The following is a 25,568-nucleotide window of genomic DNA, read 5'->3' as shown; positions in this document are numbered from 1 at the left end:
AAAGCAAATAAGAGTATGCCATAAGGATTACCAGCTTTATGCTATCTCTAGGTGATGTATTTTCTGAATTAGTTGTAATGGATTTTTCTTCCATTACCTTATCTAATTTCCCCTCACGCTCATCATCCACTACTGGCCATTGGATGAAGAACCAGATTCTCAAATTTGTTTGGATCAGGATTTACATTCTTCACTTGATGCCCTCCTGTTTTTTTTCCACTGGAGAAAATAGTGAATGACTGATCACTGTCCCCAGTGTAAGAAGGACATGGAGTTGTTAGAGCAGGTCCAGAGAAGGGCCATGAAGATGATCTGAGGGCTGTAGAACCTTGCCTACAGAGACAGACTGAGAGAGCTGGGGTTTTTCAGTCTGGAGAAGGCTCTGAGGAGACCACATAGTGGCCTTCCAGTACCTGAAGGGGGCCTGCAGGAAAGCTGTGGAGGGACTTTATATAAGGGCATGTAGCAACAGGACAAGGGGAAATGGCTTTAAAACCTAGAAGAAGGTAGATTTAGACTAGATATTAGGAAGAAATTCTTTTCTGTGAGGGTGGTGAGACCCTGGAACAGGTTGTTCAGAGAGGTTCTGGATGCTACCTCCCTGAAATCACTCAAGGCCAGGCTGGATGGGGCTTTGAGCAACCTGGTCTAGAGGGAGGTGTCCCTGCCTATAGTAAAGGAGTTGGAACTAGGTGGTCTTAAAGGTCCCTTCCAACCCAAACCATTGTGCAATTCTATGATCTACCTCCATACCACTAACAATTCTTTGTATTTTAACTTGTCGGTTCTTCTCCAGAATAAAGGATACTGACTTATTCAGTCATTCCTCATATCTTTAAATGATCTTTAAGCAAGTGGACATTTAAAAATATAATTTAACATGCTCGTTTCAAGGTTACTGTTTATAGGCAATTCAAGCTTTGTGTGGATAATTAATTTTTCATGGATGTAGAGCCATTTCCTTCTTTTGATACCACATATGCAGAAACATATCCATAACATTATCATTTCAGTGGTAGTTGTTTATGATATCCTTTCAACTTTCTTGTAACTGGGGTAATAGGAATCTTTAACCTCTGTACGACAAAGACATTCATATTTTTATAAACTTGGAGGCTTCCTGTAATGCAATACAATATTTTCACAGTTGAATAGAGCATTCTCTTGTGCCTGGTTTTAAGTTTAATTGAAGAAACACACTAAAAATGAAAGCATGTCTGAAAATTCTTGGAAGGTATGACGAGATACAGTAAACACAAGTATACTGCCTGCAAATGCTTGCTTGTATTTTTCCTCTCACAGGAATTGCAGTAACCATATGATGTACTTGTATGCATTCAAGGAAGCTCATCCTGAAGGCTTCAGGAATGCTGGTTCAAGCACATAAATAACATTACCTCCCGAGATTCTGATTTACAGTCCTTGAACTTCTGCTTCTGATTTTTGTAAATGTAGGGCTACATTGTTAAAGACAATCTATAAAGTTGGTCTAAGAGCTTTTCTTAACCACAACTGGCTAGAGGATCCATTTTGTATGATCAGACTACATTTTGTAAATGATGTTTCCTTTTATTGGCATGTGTAGCTCTCTTACTTTTGCCTCTGTAACTATATGATATGTAAATCATCTTGCTCATGCCAGTATCCTAAGAACCATGTCTGTGAAAGAAATTTCAGAAATAATACTTTGTGCCCTTTGACCATTTAAAAATCAAAACCAACAAAAATTCCTCCTGTAGTGAAGATGTGATCTGCTTAACTCAGCGGGGGTTTTCAGGATGTGGGTGAATTTTAACCATCCTTTTTGACATAAGTCAAGCTGTGTGAAGCAATGAAATTCTGATTGCTGTGTGGTGAGACGACAGCATAGTGTTACAGCTCCCTCATTAAGAGGTACTGGAGCTAAGCAGGGGGAGTTGAACTTTCCTCTGTATTGAAACAAGTGTGGGAGAGAAGGAGAGTGAGCTGGAGTAAGGGAGTTCACCTTGTAACAACAAAGAATTAACATGCAGTATATCAAGTCTCCTGAACTTCATCCTGCTTGGTAGTTTATCAGAGAACCAAGATGAATAAAACAGCAACAAATGATATAAATCCATCCTGATTTCAATCTTCTGGCCTAATTTTCAACTTCATTCTTTTTCTTTTCATTGCTGTGTGTTCTCCTATCCTCAACTCACAGTTTATGTCAGTCCTAGTGTTCAAACTACATAGAGATCTCATCACCTGAATAAAAAATAGTGCAGATGGGTGAGATGCAAGGTAGTTCTGATGATTTCCTATTCATTCTAATCACGCTAAATTTCATCAGTGTTGTATCCAGTTTACACTAAAAGCGTAATATGGCTCAAACAGCTTCTATGAAATTATTTAGTCAGCATGAACAGTACATTTCCACTATTAAAATCCACAACAACATATGTGTCATCTCTTGCAAATAGCAAAGAATTTTCATACCACTAAGATGTGAATAAACCTTATAACATAAACTGGCACTCTTAATCAAACTTTAGAGAAAGTTTGAATAAAAATCAGAAGGGTGACAGTTCACAAAGCTAGCACTGAAAAAAGTGACTGAAGCATAGATATTGAAGGAATATGGAGATAACGAGAATTACTTTTGTTAGTTACAGCTGACTGAAAGTAAGTCAAGGAAGATGATTATGAAACAAGTAATCAGTGGAAGAACTGAAACCTCAAACCATGTTAATGCCCATTGGGATCTGCAGCTCCTTCCCATATTTTCCTATTTTTATTCCCCATGTACTCAAGTTCTGTTATCTCCATGCTTACTGATCAGATGGATGAATCTTCTTGGTTGAGCTGCAACAGTCTTTTCTTCAGAGACAGCATTAAATCAAGGTTTTGTAAGAATCTTCGCTAGGATAGTGAAGTGCAGAGTGGGATATTGCAGGTTATTCAGCAAAAATGTAGGTAGCGGTAGAACAGGAAAAGAACCTGGTTAATTTGAAGTAGATATGAGTTTCTAGCATTCTCACAAATACGAGTACCAGATTTTCCAGTCAGACCCTGTCCCTCATCAATGGGGCTTGTAAGAGCTAGCAGCTGCAAGGTTCCTCTTCAGACACTGGATTTCAATGAATAACTCGGACAACATATCCTTGGCACAGTTATTCTTGTGCCACAATTTTAGAAGTGAGTAAGAGAGAACAGATGAGCAGACTAGAAAGCAATCACATGTTGTCTTCCAGGGAAAATATAAAAAAATTTGCTCAGAATTTTGCTTGGAATCACTGTGTTTCCTAAACAACTTATTCACTTGTGGGTTAGAGAGGCTAATGCCTGGGCTAATAGCCAGAGCTTAAAGAGGGGAAAAGCAGTCATGCACTTAATTTTTCCTTCCTAAATTATCTGCTTTTTGATTTATCTTGGTAAGCATTTCATTATGGCAAATGTATGCTCTCCAATTCCTTAACCGTGGCATGCAGTACTTCTTAAGAATGTGAATCTCTTGGAGCAGGAAACTCACGTTTCTCTATGGTGTCTAATACAACAGGGCATGAGACTGGCTGCAACTGCTGCATACTGAGGTAGCATATTTCAATAAAATGGTACTTTGTTATCCTGTACATTTGAAGTTTGGACCATGCAGATCCTCTCAGCAGCCTACAGGATCTGTATCAGGGAGCAAATTATTATGTTTCTCCAACAGAACATTTTCTGTGGCCTTGGGTATTCTCCATTGCCTTGGGTAACATCATCTGATAAATTAACTGCAGGTGCTTCCAAATGTATAGTGTGACTGTACTTATCTGTGGTCTACCTAGAAAAAACGGAAAAATTATTAGCCTGCATGCCTGACCTCGTGAATACATATGACATAACACAAGCCCCAGTTCAGCAAGGTACTTAAGTGCATACCTAAATACCCACATGAACAGTCAGACACACTTTTAAGTGTCTTTCTGAATCTGGGCCATACAGAAGCTGAACACATCAAGCAGCTACCCACATTGAGTTCCCGTAAGAGAAAACTGATTTCCAAAGTGTATTCCCTCTGGCTGTTAACACTGAAGAAGAGTGAGTAATAAAATTTCTGCTTCTTCATCTTGGATAGGGGCTGTGCATGTACTTGCTTTCAATGAAATGTATTCTCTCTGGTATTAAAATTGTGAGTTTTGGGAACTATACCAGATAATGTGAAATAAAGATCCGTATTTTTTTGGTATCATTTTCTCTCTGTGTCTTTCATAACATTAGAAATAGTCATAGATCCTAGTAAACACATTAAATAATAAAATAGATGAAATTAGTAACAGGAAAGCCTTCTGGATCTAGTTGGACTTTGTGGCATGTCTGTTATTTAAGTGGTTTTGCAGTTTGTGGTATAGTCCTACTTTTGAACGTGGAGCCTACAGCTTCGAAGTGAGACAACTGTTCTGTAATATAGCAGTCAGTTCACCAGTGACTAAACAAACTGGTATTTGGATGTGTATTTTGTTAACATTTTGAAAAATATCAGTGGACTACAGTTACCTAAGTTATTACTTACAGATGCTTCATGCTACACGAATGCAATACAGAAGACTCTCCTCTATCTGTGGATCAACAATTTATCATACATTCAGAGATAAGTGGAAATGTGGACCACAGCCTTTGAAAATTTTTCAAACTGACTAAATTTCTCTCTTAAAGTACACTGAGTGCTATCTTGGGATTTATACTACCACTAATGCTTCAGTGCCTGAATGCAGAAAAATCACTGCCTTTGCTGAAATGGTTATTTACAGTGCATTATAAAATAGTCTGATTAGATGGAATTGTTAATTCAGAATGCTGGAATCTATTATCAGGCACTCTTGAGATGCATATCAAAAGGGTTATCACTTTACTATTAGAACACACACATACAGAAAAGTGTTTTGACTGCTAACCACAGAAGAGGTCAGAACAAACCCACAGAATATTAAGTCTTCTGGATATTGGTACCAAATAAAAACATCAGGCTTTTAAAACTGTATTTTTTCTGCCTTAATTTAGACTCTTCTTTATTCATATGCCCATCTTTAAATACATCTCTGTTAAATCTGCAGCTACATCATATAATAGAGCTATTCTAACTTGCTGTACAGAGTCCAGGGAAATCTCACTTGTCTTTATCTATACACCACAGTGTAGAAAACCCCACAATTACCAGGAATGTAACAGGACTATCGTAGCTGTTTTATCTGTGTTGTGATAATGCCTACAGACTGAGAAATCATTATAGTCTGGTCTAGCCAAATAAAGTAACATGACAATCCCTTCTCAAAAGGGTTTAATCATCCAGTTAAAGCACCGAGTTAATCAACGTGTTGAAAGCAGTGATGATAGTAAGGGAAAAATAGGATGTGGTTTCTTATCATAGGCATTATATATATATATATAACCCAGAAATAAAAAAGCTAAGAGATATGAATAATTCTCTGAGTGGGACAATAGGTTGATGTCTTCAGGGCTTTCATAAGAAAGGTACATTATCAATTACTTATGACTGCCTGAGAGAGAAGGGACAGAATGATTTGGACTTTTGCAAGAAACACTCCTTTCCCACACTTCTTCAGTGGAATTTCTGTTGCTTGGATCTCTTCAGATGTGTCTATATTGGCCCAAACTGTACACATCCCTCTGACCTCATGTCTGTGAACAAGTCTTAGGTTACTCTTTTACCAGATTATTCAGTAAAGTTATTTTTTATGTGGAACAGTTGATCTCTCAAGACATCTAAGGAACCCAGAAGGACTGCCTCAATGAGACAAGAGAGACCAAATTCCTCACTTCCCCGGTCTTAAATCAATCCTTATGGGCATCATTTTGTAGTTTCTTATTGCCTTACTAGTCCAGGGAGTCTGTTTGTTTGTGATGAGCACAGGTAGATATTACTGATAGAGAAACAGCATCTTGGAAAACCGGACTACTGTGAGACTGAGCAAGCACTTTGATCTCAGCTTGTCAAACAGCGTTCATCAACTGAACACATTATTTTAGTTTCCCATTTTACAATTAGACAACATTTTCTTAAGACCATTATTCAAATCTTCCTCTGTGCTGTGAATTAAAAGGTAATGCAAAGGTAAGATCCATTTCACAACTCCCAGTGAAGGGAAGATTTCTGGACATGAAAGGAACTGGCCTCACATTTTTGGCTACAGACTTCTGAAACCAGATGGTACACATTTTGTACCTAAGCTTATTCAGCGTTTACTGCTGGCTGCTATATTAATCCTGGCAGCTGCTTGGAAACCTCCTATCCCCCTGAAAATTAACACCTGGTTTCAGAAATACTGAAATACAAGTGATGGAAAAACTATCTAGCCATATGAAGAAGGACACTCTTGATGTGCTCTTAACACCAGATATGGTCTTAACAGCTGTGCTTATTACTCTGGGGTCCCCACACTGCTTATTTTGAAGGTGTGGGCACCCAAGTGTCAGGCATTAACTTAAATTTACAGAACTTCACAAATTTTTGTTTTGAACTAATCACCAATGTTTGACTGATGAAGTATGCCGTTCAGTTAATACTCCAGAGAGCTTAAGCTCTGCAATAAATCTACTTTTTATTTTAGTTTGCAAAATTCAACCTGGTCAAAATCATGTTTAAAACACACCTTCACACTACAATTCAACATTTTAGACAAGCTGGGTGGTGGGAAAACATGTTTTTTCTTCATAGCTGCAATTGTTCTTCCACATTTTGGTACCGAGGTTGGTGTTTGGCTCCTGTTCACCAGAGAAGGCATTCACATTCCTGAGATGCACTCAGGCACACTGTTTTACAGAAATGTAGCTGGGCTGTAGGCTGTACATGATATCAATTCAGAAGGTGGAGAGTGGTACAGTTTTGTTGCACTTATTTACAACAATGTCTTTCCGGCACTCTTGTTCTTGAACTCCATTGAACTGCGTTTTCAATTTTGGCTTTGATTTGTGGATGTGTACTTGTATTCAGTCCATGCTTTTCTTGCCAAACATTTTACTGATCTCTGGAATAAGTGGACAAACTACCCATGAAGCTATCGAGAAGTCCTTTTTTTAACATTTTTGTGCTTCATTTGACAGTGGAAGGAGACACCTTGTAAAAGAAAGGCTGTATTTACTGAACATATTACACAGCTAAGGTATTGGTTTACAAAGATAATGCTGAAGTTGCAACTGATCCTACAAAATTCAGAAAAAGATTCTGATTCTTTTGCAGGTTGTAGCTTTTATTTTAGTAGCAATAAAGACTGGGTTTATTTCTAATTTTGTTAAAAAGAAATGCAAGATAGGAATGCATATTAAACTTATTAAACTAATACCTCAGTAACTTTTGAGGATATTACCTTATAGAACTATATCACCTGAAATGTTCCTGTCTCTGAGACATCAAATTAGACGTGTTTTGTGTTTTGGTGCACAGTGTTTGTGGTACTAGTGCATGTATATGGTACCACAGATTTATGATATGCCAGAAGAAAGGTAAAGCTGCATAAAACCGCATTAATCATCTACTTATGCACACAGCAGTTCATATACCCTATGGGAGATAAATCTGACTGAGCCTTTTTCTTTGTGTAATATAGGACACTCATGTTTTGCAGACTTCAGACCATCAGAGAAATGCTAGAACTGGAATTCTTGGATCAAATATTCCCAGAGAGAACTTCCAAACCTGGTTTTTTACTTGTATGAAGAAGTGCTCATGGGCCCAGAATGCAGAAGTACTCATGTAATTGCTAAATTCAGGTTTATATATGGAACAGAGGAATAGAATTGAAATCAAAACTCTGGATCCAGACATTGCTGGTAGGGAAATTCAGACCTTTTGCACATATAGCTACTTGCATACAACACATTCTCCCATGAATTTATGCTCAGATTGTAAGGTATTTACTTGAAGCTTCAATTTTGTTACTAGACAATTACACTCTCATTTCCTGTAAGAGTTAAACATTGTCAGACTTCGAAATGAAACTGTTTCATGGAAGATTTAATAAATTTCTTATCCTGCGCATGCCCAGTGACATCAAGCAATTCTGAGTGTCAGAATAGGACTCTGCTTAAAAACAGTGAACAGTTTAGTTCCGTGGCTGATCTCATCTAAAGAAAACCATGGCATAATAACAAATGAAAAACAACAACAACAACAACAACAACAAAACTGTTATCAGTGGCTGAAGCAGAGTTTAGTACCAGACTGTTAACCAAACTAACTGTCCATCATTTAGTGGACTAGGCTGTATCTCCATTTGGCAACTACTATTTTCTACTTCCTCTTCTGTATGGTACCTTTGTGTATAGTGAACATTTGCTCCAGGATAAAGATCTTTATCATTTCCTTCTTACATTCTGGGATTGAAGACCGCATTCCCCAGCTCCCAGAAGCCTGTTGCAGACATCAGGCTGTTCAGCATGTAGATACTGACTTTCCACTCTTCCTGGTGAAACGATGCTGCTGTAGCAAACAGAACAAGATTCAGGACAAGTAAGAAAAGTTACAAGAAGTAGATCTTGTAGGTCAGTGATATCGGTAATTCCCAAGCACAGAGGAGACCTATCTGCTAGACTCTGGTCCTGGCCCATTGGAACGAGAAATAAACTCAGACAGTTAAGCCAATTTTAGACATGCAACTTCTTATTTAGGAATTTCAGCCTCCTGACAAATGTTACTGCATTCATGCAATCATTACTGCATTGTTTCATGGCTGCAGGTGCACCAACACTGCCAGGCTATAGCAGTAAATACTCAGCTGTGGCACGAGGCAACAAGTACTCTGTCAGTCAGTTCAGGACACGATCCAGAGGATGGTTGGATCCCAATAGTCAGGATTGAGTAGGTCATCTGTTTTTTTCAGGTAGAAGAGAGGTTAGTCATAGGTGACACAGTTGCTCTCAAACTAGCAACCAGGCCCAATATTGCACTCCTTAGTACAGGTCTAGCCTATGAGATCAAAAAGGGGAGTCCCATCTTGAATAAACAAGAAGCCTCTGTTGTTTGGGTCTGCTAAAGGCAGTTGACTGATAAATCCAGAACAGATGAAAAAAAAAAAAAAAAAAGAGTAAAAGTTATTTCAAATTATCCTCTATACTTACAATCATAAAGAAAAACTGTATGGAATTGAACTGTACATCAACATACTGATGTCAGTGGCCTCTTTACAAATACAAGTATTTCAGGACCATGCCTCAGGACTCCTGTAGCTAAGGGTAAAAGGAGATTCGTCATCCATACACACAACTCAAAGGTGTGGCAGAATGTAATTATTAAATTTAGTTTGGAAAGAAAAGTCAATTTACTTTGTTTTTTGTTTTTTTTTTTTTTAAGGTAAAATTAACAAAGATGTAATCCTGGTAATTACAGAAATTGATGAGAGTTCTGAGTTCACTAGGCTACTAAATTAGATTAATCTTCTCAAAATATGTTGCACTGAAATATCTAATGTCTATGCATTTATGAACATGTGTTCTATGGTATAATTTTGTTTAATCTTCAGAGGCCTCTCAGAGGCCTCTAAATTTAATCTTAGGCAAACTGGCAAAGTTTTGCCTGACTAAAGAATGCCAAAAAAAGCCCTAAAAAGGGATTGCTAGGATCTGAATTACTTGTTGTTTCCAGCTGCTTTGTTCTGCACTGGTATTGTAAAGATGCCATAAATTCAGCTTAATTGGAGAGTTAAGCTAGGTTTACAGCTGTTTTGCTTATTTGAAGAAGTGCAAAACAGCTGAACATTCCAGTGAGTATGGGCCTTCATCTGACTGACATTTACATTAGAAAATCTCCAAAAAACAGCATCTAGTCCAAGCTTCCCATGTTCTTGTACAAATCTAATTTTTTTCTCTTTCTCCTTATGGCTCTCTTCCAGGACACTTTTCTCTTGCATCTGTGTTATGACTCATTCTGTGCATTAGTTTTGTTAAATTGTATCTGTGATGATGCAAGAGGTGTGAATTTCTGCATGAAAAAGACCTTTTTCTTAGCTTTGTGGTAGTTAAGTTAGGCTATGTAAACTCAGGTAGATAGCCTACTGTGCTTCAGTGTACATTTCTGTTGTAAGAATATGCTCACGCACCAATATGAGGAGATGAAGAAAACTCAATATGGCTTCTTTTCTCCTCAGGCAATATGGTTATTTTTATGCTAAGGCTCCAATGCAGTTTCTTTCAGCAGGGAGCACTGTCTTGCCTCTCTGCAAGGCAGCAGCTACAGCTGCTGTCTTTTAATTTTATTAACCTGCAGCGTTACACTTCACTATTTTCTTTTGTGTCAAGCACTGTTTGAAGAAGGTATGCTTGTTCTGTAAGAGAAGAAAAAGCCTGCATCAGCAGTTGGTTATTTACAAAACTGTGGTCAGTTACATTTATTTAAGCATTACTTACTGGTGTTACTTTACATTCATGAAGTATATACAATATCTTTCACTCTGTAAATTACCACTCTAATTAATCAAATTTGAATTTGCAAATGTTATCAAATGATTCTAAGCTAATAGAAGATTTTTTTGCTCAATAGATAATTTATGATTGAAGGCTCTTTCTATACACCTTATAGCAGGATATATAAAAAAACACAAACACTGCATTCCCAAGACCAGAAGTTGCAGTTGACTAGCTGAAAGAGAAAATGATTTAGTAATTCCTATAATTCAACATATTATGTGATGATGTATTTTCTCTTCCTTGGTTATGCTTATGGGGTAGTAAACTTTCAAAATTTATCTTTTTCATTTAGATTTGTTAAAAAAGAACTGATTCTTAATACTAATCTGGAATACTTGGTTGTTTTCCTGTTTTCGGGGGGGAGGAGGGTATATTTTATGCTTATTGCTGTTTAGAAATGAGATTGCACATTTGAAAAGGGCATGGTACAGAATTATATTCAGGAAGATTTCAGGGCACTCAAAGATAACACAAGTGTTTCTACAACAAAAGAAAATAAAGAATAATTCTGTCTTTCTCCAGGGAGTTTATTCTCCAGTATTACAGAATTGGTATTAAAATTTTCAATCCCTTATTTTCCCAGAAATAAAAAAATAGTTGCGTTCTACTCATACTATCTTTGACAGATCATATTTGATTACTAATTTATTAACATAATTTAGAAGGCTGATGATTTTATGTCTGCTTGTTAAAGAAGGCAGATCACTGATGGATGAACTTTTTTTGTGATAGACTGTTTTGTATGTCTTATACAGCTTCATTCTCAGTGGCTTTCCTCTAAGCAGTAAACAAAACCTCCTCAATTCCAAAATCCGCATTGAAAACGTATATTCACATTTCAGTCTACTTTGAATTATTCATATTTTATTTGAAACTGTCGTTTTTAAACTCCTTTACTGTTAATGATGGTAAAAGGTAGAAAAAAAAATGATTTCCACTACTCTCATTGACTGCATAGTACATGACTATTTTGTGCACTACTGACCACTTCTATTGTTTTTTAGTTATTTCATGTACTTGGAAGTCAATAGTCAAATTTTTGCTTTGCTGTCATCACTATTCTTTCTTCTACCGTGTTCACAAACAATGATAATGCTGTAAATTTGCTTCTGGCACACAAAGTAGGATTTAAATAATTAGCAATCAACTCACCTTATTTGAAACCTAACTGATCTGTCACTCCATAGGTCCTCTTTGAAGTTAGTTTGCTGTAATTATTAGGGGCACTGGGGCAAGCTGGCAGGTAGGCATCCCACTGGTTACCACTGATTGTTTATAGATTTAAAAAAATATTTAACTGTATTTATGTTTTTGTTTAGATATATGTTGTGATGAGTTGCTAGCTGGCTTTAATGTTGACAAATACGCATGTATATACCTTTGTGTTAGGCATTCATAAGAAGCATGCAGTCCCAAGCCAGAAATGGGCATTTTTCATTTCAGGGTCTTCATGACCTGTTCCTGAATTATTACTTAGGATTTATGAGGAGAGGATGAGCAGCAATTAGAAACAGAAATAAACAGCTATTTTATTTGGTGCAGGAATTGACATCTCAAATTGGGATCGCCTATTTTCCTCTACATTCAAGGCCAGATAACTGATAGAAAGAAGTACAGCAAAGCAGGCCTTTCTGCAGTATATCATTCTGCATTTGAGAAAGTACGTAACCTGAAGGAAATCAAGAAAAAAGTAGGAAAAACCTATTGTGCATCAGACTTTGAGGGGTTTCTTTCTGACTGAAAAAAAAATCCCAATGGAGGAAAACACGGTCCTTGTGGGAGGTGAATGTTAACATATCTTCTAGGGAGGCTGAAAGACATAGTTATCCTTCATGAGAAAAACAATGTGAAGAAAAAAATACCTTCTCATGATCGACACTTCCAATCTATCCTTCCTGATAAAGTTGGCAGATGAATAGGATGTATCTGTATATTAATCTTTCTTTCAATTCTATATTGATACTACACATTACCATTCATCATATTATGTTAATTTGATCTGCTTTCAGACAGATCAGGATATGTCATTAACTTTTTCTGCTCTCCTTCTCTGTTTATCATGTGTGTGTATAAAAGATTTTTTTTGGAGGCAGATAACAGGTATTTTTCGGAATGTTGTTTAGGTTTGTGAAAGTTTCTCAGACAAGGTGTTCTTTTTTTTAGCAGGTCTGGATTAGCTGATCCAATTAGAGGTGGCTGAGGATCCCTCTGGACTGCATGCAGCCTTGGAAGATGGTAATTTGAATGACTAGAAATTGAATGACTGACAGGAAATTGAATGAGTCTGCCTCAGTAAATACAGAACCATAACATAAATCTAAAAATGACACAACAAAAGTTACAGGAATGCCGTCAAAGTGGGTACCTGACAAAATTTATTTATTTCTATTATTTACTCAATGTTATGAATTCCACTGGAAAAAATCAGAAGTAAACAACTTTCTCTTACAGAATTAAATGGAAATAAACATTGTTGTATACACCTGTGTAAACCTATATGTGCATCAATGTGATTCTACATTAAATTACTTTAAAAACTGTGTAAATGTTATACATTTTTTTATAGCAAGTATGTAATATCTCTACAAGTGAGTGACTACTGAGCTGCGATATATATGCCCTTAGTGATTTTATGAATGCAGTTCCAACCGTTACAACGGGCTGAGGGACAGTCTCTTGCCTGTACACAAGTCAACTGATGTTAGGCAGGCAGGCTCAGCACAGCCTTCAGAGATCTGATATACGCAATATCCTGAAAAACTGAAGCTTAAATTGTAAAACCTAAAATCAGCAAAGAGGGTGAATTTCAAATATAATTTATGGCATTGTGCCTTTCTGATTTTTCACTGTTTAACACCGGTCCTGAAAATAGACAGAAATAAGGCAAAACAAAAAAGAGAGCTGTCTTTCCCTTTGAGCTGCTAGTACTTACCATTAAAATCATATTACTGACATATTATTGATAGTAACAACCACAAGAGAAAAGTCTCTTGTCAAAGTTGTCATTTCCACCTTCTTTTACTAGCAGGAGATGTGCATGAGTTCCATGGAGGAGAGAAAAACATATAATTTACTCCTCTGAATTCTCTTTTTCTGTTTCTTTACAGATTTCAACCACACCTGAATTATCCTACACTCAAAAGAAAGAATACACAGGTGTAATAGGAGACTCAGCATGCATGCCTCCAACAACTAAGATCAAGCCTATCAACTACATTATAGAAGAGTTTACTTTTGCTGAATTGTTATGTTCTGTTTTAGAGGTATCTTTTCATCACTGAAGAACACATGAAAAGATTTTAGGCTTTGACATTCTTATCCAGGATACGTTTCACAGTCTTTCATCAGCCACTGAAACTGGATTAGCACCAGAAAATTTTTAACACACACTGTATGTGCAGAGAAGAGACCAAGGGACCTTTGGCTTACAAAGAATCTATAAAATGTGATTATTAATTTCAAGGTATCACACATTTAAAATAGAGCTCTTCAGCATTCTTTATAACTAAAATTATGAATTGATGAAGAGCTGATGAAGAGCCTGCCTGAAGATAATGTCAGAATCCACAAATAACTCACTTAACAACTGAGACGGACTCGTCAAAACTTCAGAACAGAAATGAAACCCTGATTTTCAATTTAATTTCCAAACACTACATTTGCTTCAATTTACAATGTATTAGAGGAATGGGTAAAATTAGTCTTTAAAATCCTCCATTCCATTACAGAAATGGAAAATAAAATGTTTACTGGGTTGTAGTTCAGTAGTGATGGATGCACGCTAGGCCTCTTAGTATGTACTGGGCTGTTTTCAAGAAATGCACATAATCTGGAAGCAAAGCTAACAAAACTATGTTTCTGAAATTGCTTTGATTCAAACACTGCAAAGGCTGTTTGTTTACTTGAAGAAGTCAGAGCTGGATGGTGCAGTTTTAACTACTATATTTTCCAGTTCTCACCATCAGTATTAGATGGTGTATTTAGTTCTAAAACACAGTTAAATACTACTGGAAATCTCGGACGATCCTGTGCTGCAGCTGAAGCCACAAAACACATCCAGCTCACGAAATGAGTTACTCTGTGTTTTAAAATTACGATTTTTGAAAAGTGAAATCCCTAAAATTCTTGAAATATTGCTTGTTGAAGTTCTCTGAAATATCTGTTTGAAAATAACGTTGCTGCATGTAGAAAATGGTTGCAAAATTGCTATAATTTTGAAATAGCAACACATTCAAATATATCTATATTGCACACGATTACCTTTTATGAAAAGGCTGTAAGAGCATGACAAAATTAACAATTTCAGTGTTTCAAGAATTAATTTAAAATACATTTTGTAAGGTTCTTTTAGCTATTTATATATTCTTTTTCATTACAGCATAACATTAAAGATTCTACCAGAAAGGTGAAAAAGGAAAACAGTTGTGCAAAATCAGAATATAATGTGAGTTTATAGTTGCTCTGTGATTCACTGTAATGCATTATTAATCCATATGGTAGTACAAATAAAATATTTTGAAAATTGTGATTTTTATGGAATTTAGTTTAATTTGTAAAATCATTTTGTTCATAGCAATGAATATGTCATGTTTTCTTGTACTACATTTTTTCCTGTATTTATCTATTAAAAAATCATATTTACAAAAATATTTATGGACAAAGGGAATAAAGTAAAATACATTCTGAAGGAGAAATTTTAGCTATAGAAATTCATGTTCACTCAGTAGACCAGAATCTATAATCTGTCATTTTTCCATTGGACCTCTTTTCTCAATTGCTTGCAGTAATTAATATCATAAATTTTTCAAACTGTAAAAAGAAAGAAAATTCGGTACATGGATAGATTTGAGGCAGCACTCTAAATTATTATTTTCTATAATTAAAACCAAAGAATAGTCTGTTAGAAATAGAAAACTGTTAGAACCAACACAGGTCTATTAGACTTAATAAGAGATTTCATTATTCAGTCAATATTATCCATACAGCAAACACATGACTGGAGATGTAGTTACAATTGTTGTTTCTCAGTGTTATTTTACACAGGTCACTTCAGAGTTTCAAATTTGTATGGTATATTTTAATAGCTTTAGACTTACAGTGGAGTTCTGCAACTCATACAGTTTCTAAAATGATTGCCCACACCAGTTTCCTACTGACAGTACAAGACTGCAAGGCCCAATTCTCAGCTCAGTAAGGTCTCGTGAATTATTGTAAATTTGAATTTGTTGACATGCTGAATTATTGTCGATCCTGATGCAAGTTTCTGTGTGTAGAATGTATGCACCACAGTGTACGACCGTATGTAGCTCTGAGTCATATGCATTTAGTTAAGTGGCAAAACAAATGTTTACTTCTGTCAGTGCTGCTGAGCCAGTAACTGTGATTATTATTAAACTGCGGGAAAGAAAGAAAGAAAGAAGCTATGTTTTAGTGCTTATCCATTTACAGAAAAAATATGAGACCCCGATTTTAGGCTCTATGTTGTTGATGATTAATGACCAGTGACAGTCAGAGCTGAAAGAACAAAGCATGATTTTCAAATACCCAACACAGTATGAAGAACTGGCAGATCTTAAATCCTCTCCTGCTGTCAGATATCATACTTCTACTTGGACCACATTTTGTGCAAAATTAACTAAAATACAAAATCATGCAGATCTAATAGTATACTTTAATGAAACCAGCTCGTCTCTAGGCGCTGATAATTTTGATATATTAAAATGAAGGTAATATATTTATCTCATTGACTTAACGTTTAAATTTGCAAACATCTCATAGGCCAAAGAAAACAAAAAAAACTAATAAATATGCTGAAAAGCTCCATACCTCAGTATGAAATCCTGACCCTTTCTCCAACTAAGTACACAGAGTCCAAATGCAGTGAGAATGCCAAGCTACAGGGGCCCCTCGGTGGGGAAACCTGTATTCAGTCAGCAGCATCCGTCCGCCGAAAGAGACGTGCGGGGACGGATGTGAGAGAGGGGTGTCACTTTAAAGTGGTGGCTGCTTTGAGAATGAGTGTGTCTATGTGTGTGGGTTAGATTTGGGTATGGTATTTTGCCCAGGTGTTTGTACAGAGCAAGACCACCTCTCTGGGCTCATTTCTGTGCAGGCTTACAGTGCTAATTCGGCCCCAGGACTTGTAGCCTACACAGGCCGCACTCTCTGGCGTCACATCCCCCAGCAGTGTGACACTGGGCAATGGTGTAGTGAACACACGTGTTGTACAGCTCCCTCCACTTTTGCAGCAAATAAACTCAATTGTACGTGTAAAATGCTTGCTTAAAACCCACAGGTGTGGGTCCAAGGCTTTGTTAGGAGGCCTGATGCTGGCACCTGTGGCACATTCCCGCTGTTCTGGGACCTTCTGCACACGGTGGCAGCCAGCTTTCAAGGCCAGGTAAAGGCGGTCAGGAGATCGCCACGTTCTTTTCTTTCTCACTGGTTAGAAAGGCCAGGGTGGAGATTTTGGTTAGGTGTTCAATCAATGCTTTAGCAACTAAGCTTTCAACTAGCTTATAAGGGAAGCAGCTGGCACTGCAGGTTCTCGTGTAGCAAAGGACCGCCACAACGCCCAGCCGACCAGTGTGACCCCATCACGGGGTCTGGATTCTTCTCACACCATCCGGACCTCCCGTTCGGCCACCGGAAGGCGACGTGCAAGCCGGCAACTACCGGCTTCGGGACCCGAGAATCTGCGTCTCCGCGGGGCAGGGGAGAGCCGGGGTTGGGGAAGGGGCAGAGCACACAGCGACGGCGCGGTGCTGCTCAGGATAGAAGCGCCCTCCGCCTCCCCCTTTCCGACCGTGGAGCGGTTGCCGGGGCAACGCGCGAGCGGCGGAGGGCAGCCCCGCCCCGGGCGCGGCGCAGCGCTCGGCCGTTGGGAAGTGCGTCACGGCGGGAGCGCGCCTGCGCCAGGGCGGCGGATTCGAACGGCGGCGGGTGGCGCTGAGCTCTGTCACGGCAGCAGAAGTAGGAGAACGGGGAGGAAGAGGATGAGGCGCACGGTGCCCCGCGGCACTTTGCGGAAGATCATAAAGAAGCACAAGCCTCACTTACGCCTGGCGGCCAACACCGACTTGCTGGTGAGGCGGGCGTCCGGCGAGCCAGCAGCCGGCTGAGGCCCCGGCGGTTAGAGGGTGGGCGGGGGTAGGATCCGCCCGCTCCGTAATGGCAGCCCTGAGGGTCGTCCTGTGGGGCCGGGATTGGCGGTGCTTTTGGCTGCGTCTTTTCCTGGTTGGAACCCTGTGGGAAGGGCGATCCCGAAGCGAAATGGCCTGGGCCGGTGGGGTGTGCGTGCTAGAACGGTGGGAGTGTGGAGAGTAATGGGATGACAGGTGATTATTAACAGCGTTGATGCAGTGTCCTACGAGCTGAGGAAGCAGTTTTGGTGGGACGAGGAGCTTAGGGATTCAGGGACAGGGTTATGTGTGAACATTGTGTCACTCCACAAGTGTGCACTGCTGTTCCGAGAGTTTGGTGTAGGTGGATTGAGAAATAGGAGTCTGCTGTAAGTAACATGCAGAAGTTTGTTGATGCAGAGTGGTTTCGGTGTGCAGGTAATATTCAGCAGAACTGTGATTAATGAGTTGCTAAGCTGTCAGTGTGTCTTGAAACAGTGTTTGTTTGGGAGGCCGTCTCAAGTAACTTCAATGTAAAACTAAGGAGTGGAATGTCTGTTTTGTCATCTGATGAGAACAAGTGTTGGGATCCTCCTACCCGTGGGTTAAAAGTATCCCTTGAAAAGGTGTAGGGGGTAACAGAGCCTTATGGAGCAAGTCAGAAAAAGCTGACCCACAACATTTTGACCTGCCGTGACAGATTTGTCACAGGATTTATGTTGCTGGAATAATGCCCAACTGTACAAAAGAACCTGACCTTTGGAGAACCTGTGGTAGCTGCAGGGGGAGAACTATCTCTGCATAAAAATATTTCTTTGAAGTGATTTAATTGCCTGAATTAGTTTGACTGTAATGTGTTTATTGTTTTTAGCCATGTGTGATTCTGAGGGCGGTAATGCATATTCTACATTTGTATGATTTGAATTATGACTAATCTGAACTACAAATTTCGTATGAATAAAAGCTGTCTTGCAGAATCTTGAAGGTTGGTGGCTGGCTATGTGGAGCTCAAAGCAGATATACCAAATAAAATACATCCATGCATATGATTATTAATATGGTACTTAGATGACAGCATTTACATATTAATGTAATCAGTACCTATTTTTCTAATTTGCCTAATAACAGAATGTCTTTCTATTGCTGCTGCTATCTGTTGGTATTTTGTGGACTAAGGACCTCACCTCTCTCTACTCCTGCTCAGAACCATTCAAAGCTTATTCAGGGGGATGCAGTAGGAACTAAACAAACTTGCACAATCATTAATACATTCTTTGCAGTCATTGTTAATACTTGGTCTGTGTTCCCATGATCACGTGTTTCCTTGGCTGCAAGGAAGTGTGGCTGACTGAAAAGAGGTAAGTGGGTATCCCTCAAAAATTTCAGCCATTGATTCGTATCTCTGCCTCTACTGGCAGTAGTGTTTTTTGGTCTGCAAATACAGTCAGTAAACTGCACTGACTGAGACTAATGACCAACAACAATGTGACCTAGCTTAAAATATGACTGTGCGAGTACTCTTTCCTACACAAAGGATGAGATTAGAACAAGTTTTCATGGTGTAGTGGAAGTTTAGAGCATGTCTTCTGGTGATGTTGAAGTAAATAGGGGGCTTGCCTTTTTTATTTTACCCTTTTCTGAACAGGGATTTTCAGGGGTGCTGACTATGCATGGTAGTCAACCAGGCACGTGGCTAACAGCTCTTTCATTCTTTTTTTTTTTTTCCTATGAATAAATAAACAAAACTCTAGCTGTGTTAATCTAGCTTTTATCTAGATTTTTAAATCTAACAGTTTAGCTTCTATACTAAGAGAATTAAGAGGTTTTGAGTGCAGGTGTTTTGTTTTTTTTTTTTAAGCTTCCCTCTGTTCTTCTCTACAAATCTTATAAGATTGATTTGACGGCATGCTTCATGTACTTGTTATTTTAATGAGACAAAGCTCTGAGCAAACTATTTGTGTCTTCCGCAGGAAAACAGAGAGAATTGGCTATTTCATTTATTTCATTTCCAGGACTGTTTTCCTGAATGATACCAGCTTTGTTTGAATCTATTGTCTAAACAGTCTAGTGTGGAGATTTTCCTACATAACTGATTATGTAATAATTGATTATTTTTTTTCCTGACTCTTAAGCGATTATTTGTCTTCTGTAAATTAGTGGCATCTTCAATGATTAGTCTTCCAAACTCGTTAGGAGCAGTCATAATACAAATGTTTTTGTTACATGTCTAAATTGAATCTTTTCTTTCCCCTTTCAGATCTCTTTTTGAACTCTGATGCTTCATCAGAACCTATTTTCTAAGTAACAACATCTTCCTCTGTTTTACTGAAGGAATATGACAATATATTTGAAGTGACAAAAATAATGTTGAGGTTTCTCCAATGTGTTTAGAAATCAATTACTTCCCTTTTTGAAATTAATAGGTAGAGGCTCAGATTTGAATGTTATCTACTCCCACCCAGCTGTCAGAGATAAGCTGTGCAAAAGCTGTGTTTTAGCTTGAAATTATAGAAGAAAAGCAGAAACTCAGCTGCTTGCTTTTTGCTACAAATGCAGGTTTGTACTTACATTGCAGAAAAGCTTGAGCTACAGCACTGAGTGACCGCTTTTGTCTTTGTGATCGGTGTGGAGTCCGATGAGCATTGAAAGCAAAATATTTTCTAAGAAATTGTTCGTAAGTTGTATATCGTCAACAGAAAATGGGGGAGCTCGCCTTCATCAGTAGTTTGTTAGTCCTGGCAAACAGTGTCTCAGCGTGAAGAAATGAAGTATGGAAAGATTTTGTTCCACCTTCTCCCCTGGGTTGTTCCTAGGAACCTGAGCTCTATATTAATGAGTCTAATAATGAGATTTATAATGTTTGATACTTAGTGTCACTGCAGATATATATTTTTTTCCCCCTGAGTTGACTTTTTCATGAGGAATAAGTTAAAGCAGCTTTGACATTTTGCAAAGTGAACCTGCCTGGGCATCTGCTATGTGTCGTAGATGCTTCCAAATACAAAAAATATAAATGTATCTATTGCAAAATGTCATTCTTTTAGTTCAGCAGACTTAGAAAAGAATTGTTTGTCATATGAGTATTAAAACACCTCTTACAACAGATTTTCTGCCGGACTATTTCCTGTGAACTCCAAATTGTAGCTTGTTATTTGGTCTAAAAAGATATGATGGCAGAGCAAGGATGTCACCGAATTCATAAACATAATTGCTATGTTCCAATAACATTTTTGAGCTCTTGATTGAAGAAATACTTTGTGTGCTCTACAAAACAAAGTTAATGTTTGAAGGTTTAATTGACAATAGGTGCTGTTGCCAGTTTTCAATGTTGGACTGTTAAAATGCTTCATTTAAGGCTAGTATGACGCTAGGTGTTTGTATTATAGGCTACGCAAAGATGTTTTTAAATGGTAGTTTTTAATAATATTTTTTTGCAGTTTTTTGGCTGCTGAAATTCTGGTACTGAACAGAGCAGGATTATGTATCGAACTGGAATCATGTAGAAAGGTTAGATGATGAGCTGGGAGTAAATGGATGGAGCTTCCTGACAATGACATGTCAGTGTGCTAGAGAAATTCATGTCAATGCTCCCTTACACTGGAAAAAGGCAGAAGTCCTTGAACTCGTCTGTGGTGTGTCTGGTGATGAGGCTGGGATGGATTTGCTGTTCATTAACAGTCTGGCTGGTTTAGTTACTGGAAGCTGATTAGATCTACTAGTACACAAAAAAGACTTCTGATTCTGCAATCGATCAATTGGTTTACAATCTATCAAAAAAAAAAAAACAAAAAAAAAAACCCGCAAATATAAACCAAATCTTATTTCTGTTAGATGTCTCTATAACCTCCTCTAAAGCACTCTTTAGAATTTAACAAGAGTCTTGTATTAAGGAATTTAATGAGTATCTATTAAGACTTGAATACAGTGAAACTTTGTTTTCCTGAGAGGACTCTTAAGGAATTTGAAAATAATTAAATATAGGAATTCTGTCTCAAACAGGGAACCTCTAACAAAACTATGTCTATGAGCAGTTTGAATCCTTCCTGATTTTTTTTTTTTTTTTTTCTCTTCTTTTAAAGGTACATTTGAGCTTCTTGTTGTTTCTCCATCGGTTAGCAGAAGAAGCCAGGACAAATGCTTTTGAGAACAAAAGTAAAGTAATTAAACCTGAGCATACTATAGCTGCAGCAAAGGTAATAAGGCATTTCTAGTGTTTTCATTTTCTGTGCAATGTAAAATATATTACAACAGCATATGCATAAGTTTTCTGAGTGTTAATGTTTTTAACTATAATCCAAAGCTTGTAAAAATGTCACCAAGACATCAAATGAACTTGCCAATACATATAGTCCTGTTTTGATGAAATTATTCTATGTTTAAACTCACATTGCAATATGGGTGTATGTCTTTGATGAAGTCTACTGACACATTTGTGGGCTGAAAGCAACGTGGTTGTGGCTGGCACAGCACTGGCAAATGCATTAATAACCGCTCTGTGTTATAAGACTGTTTAGTCCTATAGCTCCCTGCCACTTTGACAGTGAACGCCTTTATCCTGAAAGTGTGGCAAGAGTTCACATCTGCCTATGAACAGCCGTGACTAGCAAAACTAAAACTTATGACATCAAGTAGCAATAGCTTTGGGATGGGGGAAGATGAGTCTGAACTTTATGAAACTGGAACAAGTTCCAAAGTTGGAGGGTCTTTATTTCAGATGAATTTCAAATTAATATCAAATTAATATCTTTACTGAAATTATGTAAATTAAACTTCATGGAGCAAGTGGAGGAGAGTTCAAATCTGCATCTTCAATTTTTACCTTAGTCTGAAAGATGTTTTAGGTGGGTTCTTGTAGCCTTGTGCTGATACTGTTTGAGCAGACAAACTTTGCGATGATAGTTTCCTACAAGGGAAGAACTATGAGAAGATTAAGATATGAATTAATATGTGGGTTCAGTATAAATATTGCTGTGTGAATGTATGTGAAGGAGGAACTGTCTGTGTTACAGAACTCTTGAGTTCTGTGTACGTGTAGAATAAAGCAAAGGTGAAGGGATTATACGGTCTTTTCTCCCTAGAAAGAATTAATGTCAAAGTATGCCTGAAGTCCAGTTGTATTTTGCAGCTCACTTCACTTGGAGGGATATGTCTGCTTTAAAATTTTAGAATGGCTTTCTTTGGAAGGGACCTTAAAGACCACCCAATTCCAACTCCCTGCCGTGGACAGGGACCCCATCCTCCAGATCAGGCTGCCCAGGGCCCCATCCAGCCTTGTCTTGAGCGCCTCCAAGGATGGGGCATCCACAGCTTCTCTGGGCAACCAGTGCCACTGCTTCACCACTCCAAATTAAGAATTTCTTCCTAAAATCTAACCTAAATCTTCTTTGTCTGGGTTTTCTGAAGGAACTTGGTCTAATGTACTGAGTTATTTGTTCAACCACCTTCTGCTGCTGTGTGAACTAGAAGAGTAACACTCGGTGGTATCTGATGTCTTGGTCCTGTGGCTTCTGTTTATCTTCAGTCTTTCTTTCCTCTAGCAAAATGTTTAGTTTGATAGTTTCTGTTACTATAGAAACAAAAATATATACAGAATGTATAGGGTAGCCAAGTTAATGTTGCAGTTGGAATCTTTTGCATTTGTAATTTCTTTTTAACTGCAATCTTAATGTTATTTGAACATTTCTTGCTCCATTTATATATGTTTTTTTAAGATGAGAAGAAAGGAAAAACTGCCTGTATTTTAATAATGTTAACACTTAAATGGTCTCACTTGGGCTTTGAAGTTCATTTTTCAACTTAAACTCCAAACCAAAAAATGTCCTTCCAAGGGTCTGGGCGCCCTTACTATGGGAAGAACTAAGGCACTGCAAACGAAAACTGAGCGTAATAGCTGTACAATTGCAAATTCTAGTTTTTTCTTTTTGTCTAGGTCTAATGGGATAAGAGCGTCAAGCAATATGCCGAGGACTTGAGAGTGCTATTGATACTTCTTGGCATTGAATTTATTAAAAAAAAAAAAAAAACAACAACTTTTATTTTTACAAAGTTTTTGGTTATGAGTTTTAATATTTTCTGATATGGCATATTTATATATGTTTTTCCTTTATTCCTATCATTTTCCGTAGACTTCTACCCTTAGTCACTCTACTCTTGGAAACAGATTGCTTGGCTAGAAAACCACTGATCTGAATATCTTAGTATTGTTTTGGATCTTATTGCTGCCTGGATTGTAATGTAGATACAAGCAATTATAAATATACTTTTCTCTTTTTGCAGGTTATTTTAAAGAAAAGCAGAGGCTAGAGGAGAAAAAAAAAAAAAGAAATGCAGAGGCTAGTAAACAGCAATGGAATTTCCAAACATTTTTCTGTGTTTTCTTACTAACTTGAGATCCTGCGAGCCAACTTTGCACCTGTGAAAGTGTTTAGTCTTATTTATGTCCATCTCCTGACTCTGAGTATCTTGCTTCTGCTTTTGAAAAATACATACATGCACACACACTGTAATATTTTCATACACTTGATAAAAATTTTTACAGACAATAACAATTAGTGATAGTGTAATTTAAGATTTGCTATACTTCATTTCTCCCACAATGGAAGGATCCCTACTGTTCATATTCTTCAAGTACATGTAATTTATCATTAAAAGTGTGAAACTTTTTAAGAGGAACAGCAGTAAGGATACAGATTTCACTAATTCCATTATGCAAATTCAGAGTAGATTTACTAGATAGGCAAAATCTTGGCTTTCAAAATAAGTGTTGTTGAAGCGAGTATACTAAATACTTTGGCTTTGATCTGTTTATAAATGTCTGAATGGTTTTAAATGACTGAAAAGTAGATTAACACTTTCATGTTGTGGAGTAAGTATACATATTTTATGTTTAGAAATCATGCTCTGAACTGTTAACCTGGTCTGTTTTTTGATGTGGTGCATGGGACAAGTTGGTGGCCTGTAATTCAGTTGCTGTGAACAGACACATGTTGGAAGCAGGGTGGAATACCAGGCGTAGCTGATGTTTTGAAGTTATCTTCACTTTTACACAGGGTCTAAGTTGGCATGGTGCTTGAACCACTTCTTTTACCACTTTTGGAATGTCATTCTAACTTGTCAGAACTCTGGAAATGTATGTTACGTAAAATCTTGAGTTAAAATCTATCTTTTAAATACTTCTAGTTTATCTTTTAATAAAGTTATAGTTGGATCTAGCTATTTGAGTTGATATTACTGTTTTATGGAATCTATAGTAGATAATATGCACAGTGAGATGCTTTCAAAATAAAGATTATTTTTGTACTAGTATGCGTTGAGTCATTTGTTTGACCCATTATGTAATATATTCTAGAAAACCAGTGAAAAAGATTGTGTTTTTGTAATCTAAGGAACCTGTAGTGATGTCAGATCTTCAGATTTTGTATTGTCCATGAATTTGGTAATCCTGCACAATCTGCAAAATGTCCTTTTACAACATGCAGAAAGAAAGGATGCTAGATTTTCTTTCTAGAACTGTTTTTCTATTATTTTTTCTTAAGTATTTTAGTTGCATGTCTTGAATGACTGTGTACCTCTACTCACTGGAGAGATCTGAGTTCTGTGTCCTGCTTCTTTTGAATCTTGTTTGGATAGCCAGCTTAACATTCTTTTTTGATTTGCAGATAATAAAGATTCACTGAGGGCTTTATGTAGTGTTCTCTTTCTCAAGTAGTAAATAGATGGTCAGCTACCATTGGTGAAGGGAGGCAAGGGATTTTTTGGGCTGTATTCACAACTAAGATGATGTTGTGTTTGATTATTTTTTTCTTTTTAGAGGAAAGGGACATTTTTCTATAAGCCCTGAGAAGTCCATGTCAGAGTGTGTCAAAACTAGATTGCCACTATTTTGTGAATATTTTGTCATAGCTGAAGCAGGCAGATATTCAGTTTTCTCTCTTAAATGTTTACTGAAAATTAAGATAGTTGATTCATGATCATTGAGGTCCCTTCTAAACCTGGCCGTTCTGTGAATGCTCACTATACTTATAATTA

At 37.5% G+C, this 25,568-nt stretch overlaps 1 protein-coding gene and 2 long non-coding RNA genes across 6 annotated transcripts in view; 2 read left to right on the top strand and 1 right to left on the bottom strand.

Annotated features, from left to right (window-relative positions):
• The window catches only part of LOC109366110 (uncharacterized), a 30,399-nt gene extending 13,140 nt beyond the window's left edge, over window positions 1-17,259 (bottom strand). Inside the window, exons 1-3 of one of the 4 annotated variants that reach the window (XR_014881408.1) lie at window positions 16,246-17,221; window positions 8,272-8,437; window positions 4,963-7,075 (exon numbers count right to left, since the gene is read on the bottom strand). This is a non-coding gene — a long non-coding RNA (uncharacterized LOC109366110). Of the gene's footprint in view, window positions 1-4,962; window positions 7,076-7,959; window positions 8,438-16,245 lie in introns of those variants that run through there. The other 3 variants (XR_014881409.1, XR_014881410.1, XR_014881407.1) reach the window with 3 other exon arrangements.
• On the top strand, window positions 12,349-14,947 carry LOC146544994 (uncharacterized). Its single transcript, XR_014881411.1, has 2 exons — window positions 12,349-12,654; window positions 13,527-14,947. It is a non-coding gene; the product is annotated as an uncharacterized LOC146544994 (long non-coding RNA).
• Window positions 17,142-24,845, top strand: CENPW (centromere protein W). The gene is made up of 3 exons (XM_010707334.4): window positions 17,142-17,504; window positions 21,620-21,733; window positions 23,817-24,845. The coding sequence occupies exons 1-3, from the start codon at window positions 17,415-17,417 to the stop codon at window positions 23,841-23,843; spliced, it is 231 nt and encodes a 76-aa protein (XP_010705636.1). The 5' UTR covers window positions 17,142-17,414; the 3' UTR covers window positions 23,844-24,845.
• Window positions 24,846-25,568: the final 723 nt, after the last annotated feature.

This window comes from Meleagris gallopavo, chromosome 2 (assembly GCF_905368555.1).
Source record: "Meleagris gallopavo chromosome 2, MGAL_WU_HG_1.1, whole genome shotgun sequence".
NCBI classification, from domain to species: Eukaryota; Metazoa; Chordata; class Aves; order Galliformes; family Phasianidae; genus Meleagris; species Meleagris gallopavo.
Note: the sequence above shows the minus strand (reverse complement) of the source record. Positions and strands in the feature narration are given on the sequence as shown.

Bases quoted from the DNA above. Each gene is read 5' to 3' on its own strand.
- CENPW (XM_010707334.4), top strand. From the start codon at position 17,415: ATGAGGCGCACGGTGCCCCGCGGCACTTTGCGGAAGATCATAAAGAAG. The intron at 17,505-21,619 runs GTGAGGCGGGCG...CTTCTTTTAAAG, and splicing joins CGGCCAACACCGACTTGCTG to GTACATTTGAGCTTCTTGTT. The intron at 21,734-23,816 runs GTAATAAGGCAT...CTCTTTTTGCAG, and splicing joins ATACTATAGCTGCAGCAAAG to GTTATTTTAAAGAAAAGCAG.